Source organism: Acanthisitta chloris, unplaced genomic scaffold (genome assembly GCF_000695815.1).
Source record: "Acanthisitta chloris isolate BGI_N310 unplaced genomic scaffold, ASM69581v1 scaffold23939, whole genome shotgun sequence".
Lineage (NCBI taxonomy): Eukaryota > Metazoa > Chordata > Aves > Passeriformes > Acanthisittidae > Acanthisitta > Acanthisitta chloris.
The window spans coordinates 9,821-21,198 of record NW_008692338.1 but is presented as its reverse complement, the minus strand read 5'-3'; the positions used below and the strand labels follow the sequence as shown (position 1 = coordinate 21,198).

The 11,378-nt window shown below is 41.0% G+C and overlaps 1 protein-coding gene across 1 annotated transcript in view; it reads right to left on the bottom strand.

Annotated features, from left to right (window-relative positions):
- Window positions 1-2,654: 2,654 nt before the first annotated feature.
- Window positions 2,655-11,378, bottom strand: part of SLC25A17 (solute carrier family 25 (mitochondrial carrier; peroxisomal membrane protein, 34kDa), member 17) — a 14,683-nt gene continuing 5,959 nt past the window's right edge. Inside the window, exons 4-8 of the mRNA XM_009082637.1 lie at window positions 11,196-11,312; window positions 9,949-10,094; window positions 7,889-7,984; window positions 3,486-3,568; window positions 2,655-3,072 (exon numbers count right to left, since the gene is read on the bottom strand). Coding sequence (XP_009080885.1) covers window positions 2,925-3,072; window positions 3,486-3,568; window positions 7,889-7,984; window positions 9,949-10,094; window positions 11,196-11,312 — 590 coding nt within the window. The 3' untranslated portion in view covers window positions 2,655-2,924. The remainder of the gene's footprint in view (window positions 3,073-3,485; window positions 3,569-7,888; window positions 7,985-9,948; window positions 10,095-11,195; window positions 11,313-11,378) is intronic.

Below are 11,378 nucleotides of genomic sequence, written 5' to 3'. Positions count from 1 at the left end.
GGCAAAGTGTGGGGCAGGGAAGAGAAAGAACAGCACAGGATTAAATTTAAATCTTCTAAATTGAGCCAAGGACAGAATTATCCATGACGGAACTTGGCTAAGACGGACGATCCTCTCTGCTGCTGTCTTTGTAATCATCTTTCCTTTCTCTCTTCCCTCAAAAGTACTATTAAAGAAGAATAGAGAGAAGGTCTGTTTTTCATGTGGTGATGAAAATATTTTCTGTTAGGTTCTCTAGAAGTGAATTGATGCAATATTTTGGCTGGAACACATAGTTACATACTGAACACAGTGGAAGTGCAGCACATTGACCACTGAGGCTTTCACTGCAGGTACTTGTGTGTGGAGCTGCTTCTGCCACACCACTTTATACTCTGTGTCTAATTCCATGTCCCTGAGGAGGCATTTTTGTCTATGATTTCTGCCTTTTGTCATGGAAATGTTCATTAGTTCTCCTACAACTATTTTTTCCCAGTGAAGTGACTGAACCACAGAGTCAGATGAGCTGAATTGTGTCTTTACACCACCACCTGAAGATATATGTTTCTTTATGAGGACATCAGGAAATAACAATTTATGTAAATACATCTTAAAACTGAGTTAAATGATTGTATTTTGGTTTTATTTCTGGACAGTGTTTTTCTACCATGGGCAGCTTACAACCTTAGCACCAAGATTAGAAATAGCCTTTCATAGTTTGTGTTGATAAATTATGCTTCTTCAATCACAGAGATACTCACCTACGCCTTTGAAGCCTGAAATAATTTCAGACATTCTAACAGAAATGTCATCATCTGTTCAAAGATGTTCAGGAAAACTTCAGCAGAGATACCAGCTCTAACATGAACATTGGCCTGCCAATGGAATGGATGACGGAACCATTCCCCAACCTTCTCTAGTTTGGCTCAGTCACAGAAGGTTCTCAGTTATTAGAGTCTAATGTCTAAATCAATACCAGAGAATGCAGAAGAAAAATCCTCCCAGCTTCAATAGCTTCTGCTTTCATCTCTGGAAGGAGTCTGATTACGACTGGTCAGCAGAGTCAAGTGAAGTTTAGTGCAAAATATCCATTCCAGGTTTAATGGCAACGCAGACACAGGCAAGGCCAGCACTGCTCTGCACAGGAGCTCTGGATGCAGCTTTTCTGCAAAAATGAGATGCTTCTTTATCCATTTGAATCCACACTGGCTGGTAGGCAAATATTTTTTGGCTAGCTAACTAGCAAGGATTTACTTTGGCTAGCTAGCAAGCACTTCCTTTCTTTCTTACAGGTTTAGCAACCAGAAAAGTACTTCTGCAGCAACTGCTCCTTCATGCTACAGACCAGAAAAACCTGAGGCACTGAACTACAGCTCCTAGAGGCCACGCAGATTTCAGCCAGAGTGGCCTGAGAACCACTTTGCCTCCCCACAGTGATTCTGAGAGCAGGAATTTCGAGGTGAGGTAGCTTATCCAGAGCCATGCTACTGACTCTATACTTCTTATTAAAACCAACAAAAAGCCAGCAGATCACCTTCCCACAGGGCACCTCCTTTCAGTCAGAGGAGTATTTTCACTGACATTTTCAGAACTGTGATTTAATCTTTTCTAGTGGTGAGGTCTCCAGGCTTTCATTAAGTTTCATCCCATAACAAAGTATACTTACAGCTCACTGTGCTTTCTCATTCTTGTCATATGTAAATCTAATTTGGACTCTAAAGCATCCTAAAGCAGTGAATTAAGAGCATTTTTTTAAATAGACACTCTCAGTGCTCTTAAAAGATGCAGCTGGTATAGAGGCTTTTATTCTGTTTCAAAAGACATGATCTGCAGAATTGTTTTCCCATTTCATACTTGGAATTGACTCAGTTGAGACCCACAAAAGGATTTCATTTTGTGATTCAGTAACACATTTCCTGCAGCACTCACGTCTTCTCCTGGGCAATCTTGGTGTTAAACTGTCATGGAATTTGTCAATACTTCAAAGAGAAAACTGTCCTTCAAAACAATCCTACTGCAAACTTAACGCTGGACACAGCAGGATTTAGTTTGGATTTTATGGTCTGGGACTACTGACCAAAACTATGCAAAAAGAACATACACATGTACATTAACTGGGACAAGAGTTAGACTCTTTATGCTTTATGGTCTGGGAAAATCACTGGAAAAATAATGCAAGCACATTTTTGAGAGGGCATAGCACTTCTGAAGCATAGGGCAGTGTCCCCCGGTCGTGTGAGAAAATGGGAACAGGGTTACAAAACTTCACATATTTCTGCATAGCAAGTCCACATTCTTGAGGCAGCTTGAGGGACACAGCTTGAAAAACCAAGAGATTGTGTTCCTCCTATTCAGCCGCATTCAAAATTTCCAACTTTCAAATAGGTAGATTCAAGAAGGCAGAGTGCCCACTCACTTGGTAATGTCATCCTAGCAGTTCAGAGACTTCACTGCCAGTTATTTGAGCAACATCACATCCTGTGCCACAACCATACTTGAAGGTAAAAGAAAACCATGCCAAAAATCTGATTCTTTATGAATTATTTTAATGAACCAAAGATAAAGTGACATAAACACAGGCTCAAGAAAATAACACAAAACCAGCCCCACCAACTGCTGAAGGGAAAGAATAGCTGAGGATGATTTGAGGGAAATCAAGAAAGCAGAGTGAGTTACTCAGAGTAGTTAAAATTTCATGTCAAGTGCTTAAACAAGGTCTCTGGTCTGTTTCTTAACACGGTGAGTCCACAGAACAGTAGGGAATGGGCTATCCCTGAATTCATGGCAACAGGCCCTATAGAGTATATTCCAGATTTCTCCAAATACTGGAGATGGAGGTGGCTGAAAAGAGAAATAGAGAAAGTGAGGACCCTTTGTTACCCAGCCTGGTCTCAGACATGGAATGTGTTTTCCAGACCTCATAATCTTTGGCATAGGTTCCTTTCTCAGTGTTTGCGTGAGTGCTTCAATCCCATGACTGTGAAGGTGGCAGCAGTCAGTTTCTCATACACTAGAAACATAAGAGCAGCAGTAAGGACTGTCTGCAGGAGCTTTGCTTCAAGGCCTTTGTAGAGTCCCACTAATCCAAAACGCCTAAGGAGGAGAGAAAAACAAACAAGAAAACGAATGTGAATAGTTTTCTGTAAGTAAATTAGTACACTGCAAAGTAGAATTAACATCACCACTTAATGACAACTGTAGGAATCTTTAACTCACTCTTGATCTCAAGTGCCAGCTATGTTTAGTAATATTTTAAAGAGAAAATTCTCCAGAAATTTAAGGTCTTTTGTGCAAGAAACCTGCTTCTTGTCAAGATGAGAGGTGAAACCAATCGGTATCCATACGCGTCCTTGATGCCACTTACTGTACAGACATTTAGGACTAAGTTGACTCAAATGGCAAGTTTGAGGGAGGCAAAGAGAAACAAAATTCAGATCCAGCAACATTTTCAACACAGGTAATACTCTTGTGTATGGTGGTAGGAGAAAAGAAATGGGAAAGCTCACCTCACTCTCTGTTGAAGAAGGTAAAGAACGTTTCTGAGACTGCCCAGTGTTCGGTTCTCTGGGTTCAACCTGTGGCGCCCGAACTGCAAAAAAGGAAGAGCATCTGCTGTACTATTTCCCCACAGTGCCAGGCAGAGAACACAACACATCCATGGAATCTGGAAACTTATCTTAAACCTCTTTCACATTTCCCATGTTATATGGTCATCAGTGGAGGACTGAGGCCAAAGCTCCCACACCATGTGTCAGAAGTGTATATGCTACAATCATTTGTTTTGGTTTTAAGATGGACTCTAACAAAGTGTTACACATGGCCCTATCTCCTGTCTTTCAGTTGCTCTGGAGGAAACAGTTTGGAGCAAAACATTTACACGGGAACTGCTGTGGAAGAATCCAAAATTCTTTGATCCACCTACCTGGTCTAAAGACTATTTCTCTTTTACTCACTGCACCTGTTTATCCCCAGACTGGTTTTCAGTAGGCATGATAGCTGCTGCTGTAGTTTTATGTCTCAGAGTTAAACTAGCAATTTCAGCAACTCCTTTTCTACCATTCATGGATGCTCTTCTCTGATACGGGTCAATAGTACTGTCAGCAAGCTGTAACTATGAATTATTCATACACAGGAGTTGACACACTTGTATTTATAACAGCACAGCCTAATAGCTTTTGAAGCCTGTCTTAAGCTTCTGGGCTAAGAAAGCTGAACTGCCTGTGGATGTGTTTTTCCCAGAACTCGCTCAGGCAACGGTTACTTCTTAGGTGTAAGAAATTACCACTGACAGTAGGTGAAGTATTCAAGCTGATTTAAGCAGTTTAGAAATGACAAGAAAATGCCACAACAATACTTTTACTATGTCTTAACAATGAAAATGGAAACAGCGGTGACAGAACACTCTTGGAAATCTCCCTTTATTAAGCACATACTTGCTCACAATCCATGATCGTCTCATCAGCAACTAACTCATTTGATATTGATAAATCAATGTTAAGAATTATTGTCAAAGACTCAGACACACACCCCAAAAACTGCTAACTAGTTTCCAAGCTATAGTGTCAGTCACTGCCCAGATTACTCATAGGCTTCCAAACTACACCAGGATTAGGTGCTTCATAGAATCATAGAATCAACTGGGTTGGAAAAGACCTCAAAGATCAGCAAGTCCAACCCTACCATGGTTAATAGACCATGGCACTAAATGCCACATCCAGTCTCACCTTGAAAACCTCCAGGGACGGTGAATCCACCACCTCCCTGGGCAGCCCATTCCAATGCCTGAGCACTCTCTCTGTAAAAAAACTCTTCCTAATATCCAACCTCAACCTCCCCTGGCAGAGCTTGAGTCTGTGCCCTCTTGTTGTCCTGCTGGTTGCCTGGGAGAAGAGACCAACCCCCACCTGACTCCAACCTCCTTTCAGGGAGTTGTAGAGGGTGATAAGGTCTCCCCTGAGCCTCCTCTTCTCCAGGCTTAACAACTCCAGCTCACTCAGCCTCTCCTTATGGGAATGTGCTGGAGTCCCTTCACCAGCCTTGTTGCTCTTCTCTGGACCTGCTCCAGCACCTCAATATGCTTCCTGAACTGAGGTGCCCAGAACTGTACACAGGATTCAAGGTGTGGCCTCACCAGTGCCGAGTCCAGGGGCAGAATCACCTCCCTGGTCCTGCTGACCACACTGTTCCTGATCCAGGCCAGGATGCCATTGGCCTTCTTGGCCACCTGAGCACACTGCTGGCTCATGTTCAGCTTTCTATCTATCCAAACTCCCAGGTCCCTTTCTGCCTGGTGCTCTCCAGCCACTCTGTCCCCAGCCTGGAGCACTGCATGGGATTGTTATGGCCAAAGTGCAGGACCTGGCATTCTCCTCTTTTCTCCACCACTGGACAATTTTTGTACTGCAAACAAGGGTTCATCAAGAGAGGAAAAAACCCTTTAATTTCTCCCTAGGACATCAATACTTCACTGGTTACTGCAGAAGATTTCCCAAAGGGACTAAGATTCTCTATGACAGAGAAGAGAGACTTCAGTTTTAAAGAGAACTTTTTCACCCTGGATCACTAAGAACATTAACAGCATTGCTGTATCTCCAGAGGCAAATTTAATCTATCCACTTTTTACTGACACATAGGCTAAAGAACAATTTCACTGCATAATGAGTAACACCAGTGTCATGCATTTTTAATGAATGAAAAGGAGACAGACATACCAAATGGCAAGGCTGGAAGCTGCTACTACTATCAATTACACAGGAAAACTGCTCATTATAGGGAAGCAAGAAGAGTGTTGTGCCAAAGAGTTGAAGGCAAAGGTTGTAAGAACTCTAATAACTTTCAAATAAGTTTCTAAAGGTTTAAGTTAGAAAAGAAAAAGAAAGTCCTGTACTTCTACTTTGATCACAGAAATAATTATGATGTGTAAGTTTGTATGAATTATATTCAGCTTGTATTAGTTTGTTCATAAATCTGCTAAAATTGTTTCCAAAAAACCCTTCCACAACTATATCAACTTCTTGCAGAATGCTATTTCTGAAAATAATAAACCTGTATTTGTAACTTTTTTTTTAACATCACTTAGTGTGAGTGACAAAATCTTCATAAACAAAACAATGCTAGCTTTAGCTTAGAAAACACACCATGAAGCAGAGCAAGTCTGAACTGGACAGCACTGGAATCACAGATGCACATTTGTGCTGTGATTGATATTGAACAAATGTGTTCAGAGTTTCTGGCTATTCTTTCACAGAGCAGAGGGAACCAAGTGGTGACTGCAGAACTAGAGATAGAGTCCTTGTGTCCCCCACCATCACAGGGAGAGGAGGGACTGGCACTGAGAAGCATCATATAGGCCACTTTATTTCACAGTGGGCTGCTGTGAGAAAAATCCCCCTTGCCAGGGCACTGATGGTTAGCTGTGCTGTAGCAGAAAGGCAACTCATCAGTGCCTGGGCAAGCCAGCAGAGAGCTGGCTGACTGCAGCTGAGGTGAGCAGTAAGCAGCAGCTGGGCAGCACACCAAGCTGGCAGCACAACCTACCAAAGCTGCTATTTTTTTTTTTAAAGAATGACACTGTCATTAAGAGAGAGAAGAATTTGATTCAAACAAGCCAAAAGGAGACAGACAAAACACAATGCCCCAAAGACTGTAACCACTTCTATAGCAGCCATGGAAAGCCACAAGGGCTGAAGCTGTTACATTGAGCACTAGCTCAGCTGATCATCAAAAATGATGAAAACTTCACAAAAGATGACTGCTGACAACATTACACAGTAAAGATATTCAAGTCCTGTTGCTCTGAAATGTAGCATCCAAACTATCTTTTTACAGGCCATGAAAGATCAGAAACATTTATTCCACTCTAATTAGAGAGAAGAAAAACTCAAATAATTACAAAAATTGCTTGGGCATCACTTTTTCCATATGAACAAGAAAATTCCCCTGTTAGAGAAGTCTGGAAAGTGATACCCTTAGCATGAAGACTTGTTTTCAATAATTCAACTAATTCTCCAAAGTTGTACAGGTTTTAGAACATACATAATGACTTTACCATACATGCAAGCTAAGGCTTCTCCTGACTTAAGAAAACAGCATTATATTTCATGTGGAAACATTTATTAATCTTTAACTGCTATAAAAATAGATTTTAAGTACAATATGCTTATGCATGGCCAGGTCTCCTCCTTCTCCCCTGCCCCAATTTTGCCTTCTGTCAATATTACTCCAATATAGGTCCACACTGCAGGCAGCAGTTCCCTTATGAATCATGTTGTGGATACTGACAAGGCCAGATCATCATCCAAATAAGACAAAACTTAAGAATAGAAGTTTAGGGATTCTTTTTTGCCCTGGGCCATCTGGAACCAAACTGGGTTTGAAAGATTTCATTTGAATTTCCCACTTAATACATTTTCTGTATCCAAGAAGTACACGTACATTTTGGTAGTGCCTGGAACCAATACTGTGTATCAGCTCCTGTGAGACACTGCACCAATGCACTACACTGGTAATCCTACAGCTACTAGAAACACATGTGCACAAGTAACATCAAGTTTGATCAGAATCAAAGAGAGACATCCTAATCAGTGACCTGCTCTGTGCAAAAGTACCTCCCAAAACGGTGGGTCCATCAACACAAAGACAAACAAATCATAGGAATCATAGAATCATCAAGGTTGGAGGAGATCTCTAAGACCATCCAGTCCAACCATTAACCTGCCACTGCTGTAACCCCTAAATCATATCCTCCAGCACCAGATCCAGACACCTCTTAAACACTTCCAGGGATGGTGACTCCACCACCTCTCCAGGCAACCCATTCCAGTGCCTGAACACCCTAAAGGTCTGAACAAGGTTTGCATGACACAGAACAAGTCAGAAGCAATTACCCTGAAACAAAATGATTACTCACCCGCAGAATTGACTGCACTGTCTGCAGAGGATAAGTGAGGGTGGTGGCAACTGCTTTGGCTATTGCACCAATGACAAAAGCATCCAAAGATGTGAGCTGTTCAACAGATAAAGAACAGATTAATTCCAGAGAGTACCAAAACAGACAGTTACCCATATATGTTTGGGGATTCTGTACCTGTTACCAGATAATCTACAGATCACAAAATTTCATGAAATCTCTGGAACTTCTCATTTTAAAGAGTTAGTTACAGTTCAACCAACTAACTTTCCCACAACTGAAGTTTATTTGCAACTTCTACCTGCTCACAAGTGTTTGCATTTCTCACTATAACTAGGTTATAAAAACACAGCTGATATAAATCCCTGCAACTAGATCACTTTAAAGCACCAAGAGTAGACAAAGGCTAAGAAGTATCATTTAAACACATATCAGTCAAGAAGCATTTCAGCTTTTGCAACATTTAAGCTAACAAGTCACATGGTGCTTGTGACAACGTAACAGTGAAAGACTCCCTGAACATTGCCTTGTAGTCCTGAGACAAAATCACTGAGACAATCACTAGCTCTCAGACAGAATTGTAGCCTCCATGATATAGGCAAATATCTCTTCCCCTGTTAGTTAAGAACACCTGGGGAAGCTCATCCACAGCCCCAAGGCCCACACTGTTCCAGCATGTACCAAATACACTGTTACAGTCTAAGCTGATTCCAGCCCAACAGTGTGAACGAATCACTGAAAATAAGTAGGTGCCATGTCAAAACATGCTGGAAATTTGTAACATATATTGATTGCAATCACAAACATGCACATGCATGAACAGCTTAAAAACGTCAGTCTGATTTACTTAAGACAATCAGGAAAAGACCAAATAAGAAAAATGTTGTCCAAAATAAAAACTACAGTTGCTAGGGGAAAAAAGGTATTTTCTTTCTCCATTGGTCATGGACAAATAAAAAGCTCTAAGAGCTTTAAGCTCCAATTAAGTTGACCTTAAGGTAGAACAAAGTGATGTAACAGAAACACAATAAATAGATATATGTTACTAGCCAACAGACAAATAACAATACAGAGGGAAGCTCAGCCTGTTACTCAAAAAATACATAGTCCATAACATGACTGGATGGATCCATCAGGCACAAATGCAGAGCTACAGCTGCAGTATTAAATAAAAAGACAGCAAAAACCCCAAGCTTCATTGATGATGCAAAATCTCTTGTAAATACAATCTCACTATGTCTTGAGGAAAAACAAGGTGGCTTTGTAACACACTGATATGGCCTAACATTATAATACAGACAAATGCATTCTAAAATAACAAATTAGCAGCAAAGCACTGCAGCTTAAACATAGTGTGTTATGACATGATCTGAAAACATAACGCGAATGCTTTTCAATTTGCTGGAACATAAAAGGAACATGAGGTCAGCTGAGGTTCTGTATCTGACATGGAGAAAAAGAATAAAGAAGGTGACTATAAAGCAGGGACAGAACAGTGATTACACCTCTCTTCAGAGAATTAGGAAGGTATGCAGTGCTATGTTCAAGTCTAGTGTTCATCTTGCAAAATTATATTGAAAAACTGAGGGCCTCAAGAGAAAAGTGTTATTAAAATGACAGGACCCAGAACGGTGATACTTCAAGGGCTTGAGAGGATTCTACAATTGAAGAAGTAGGATTCTACTTCATTTACTGGGAAAATGTTTAAGGGCAGACTTTGAAACAGTCTGTAAGTAAATACTCATAAAAGATACATCAGAATTGAAATCTCTACTTTAAATGACGACCTGTGAACAAATGCAAACAGATATGGACAAGAGGTGCAGTTTTACTTTTACAGGAAGAGGAATTCATCACAGAATATCCTCCCTAGGGACATGAAAGATTCACATCTCATTCCATAATGCTGGATCCTTTTTAGACTCACTGACACAAAAAAAACCTCAAAAATACAAGAACCAAAACCAAACCTACATTTCTGAGTTGGCTGAAGTGATGCATATCACAGAACCCGTCTCATAACAGAGCATATCCATCACATGGACTCAAAACATACTCACCTGCAGCTGCTTTTTCAAAAGCTTTCGTTTAAAGCCTTCATAAAACATGAACTGTATGGCAGGATTGAAGACCAGCAGCAAGGAGGGGAAAGTACCATTCCACAGAGCTAAGACTCCTTCATCTCGTATTATCTGATGAAAGGCATCTGAGACAAAAGAGGGGGGAAATCATTACAATTTTGAGTACAAAACTCTTGACTGTGAAAGATAAGAGAAGTTACACTTAAAGCCTAACACTCAAAGTGAATAAAAACTCACTGCAGCCTTTTATGCAACTATTTTTACCTTCCATTTTAATCTGGAAGAGAAAAATGGTGACAAAGGAGGTTCTTGCTCATATCACCACTGACATAAACAAAGCTTATCATCTGCACAGACAGCTCACTCTTTTTAGTACAAGTGCAGCATCAACATTCAGGTCATTTAAATGACCTTCAGAATTACAACAATATTTATTTGTTTTAAAAAGGAGAAGAGAAGAGCAACGAGGCTGGTGAAGGGACTCGAGCATAGTGCCATGAGGAGAGGCTGAGGGAGCTGGGGGTGTTTAGCCTGGAGAAGAGGAGGCTCAAGGGTGACCTTATCACCCTCTACAACTCCCTGAAAGGAGGTTGGAGTCAGGTGGGGGTTGGTCTCTTCTCCCAGGCAAACAGCAGGAGGACAAGAGGGCACAGACTCAAGCTCTGCCAGGGGAGGGTTAGGTTGGATATTAGGAAGAGATTTTTTACAGAGAGTGCTCAGGCATTGGAATGGGCTGCCCAGGGAGGTGGGGGATTCACCATCCCTGGAGGTTTTCAAGGTGAGACTGGATGTGGCACTTAGTGCCATGGTCTAGTAATGATGGTAGGGTTGGACTCGATAATCTTTGAGGTCTTTACCAACCTGCTTGATTCTACGATTCTATAAACATGTGGATGACTAAGAGACGAAGGTGAGTGAAGTTAAATTTTCAGATTGCCTGTCTAAACTCAGACCCCTAGGTACCACTTCACTGGGCTCACTATGATAAGATACCTGCCTTAGTAAGAGGCATCTTAGTTACAGAGGTGCATACTACAAACTCTTAATTACCACCAGAAATAGCCAAGTCTAGTTTACTGTAATATTCAATGACTGCAAGGTGACAGAGAAGCACAGAGATTATAGGGTGAAATCAGTTACATGAGCAAAAGTCTTTTTCAAAGCCCTTGATATATTTCATCCTGTAAACTTCTCTTTACTTGAAGACAACTAAAGCAGGTGCTTACCTATTATGCCTCTGTAATTGGTTGGTACAATGTCCTCATTTCTAAACTTTGCTCCCTGCAGCTTCAGGCGTGTGTTCACTACCCAGAGAGGAGTGGTCAAGAGTACATTCACTACACCTAATGCAAAACACAGCACCAAGAAAATCAGCAAGAAACAGAAGATTTCAAATGTTTTCTTATCCC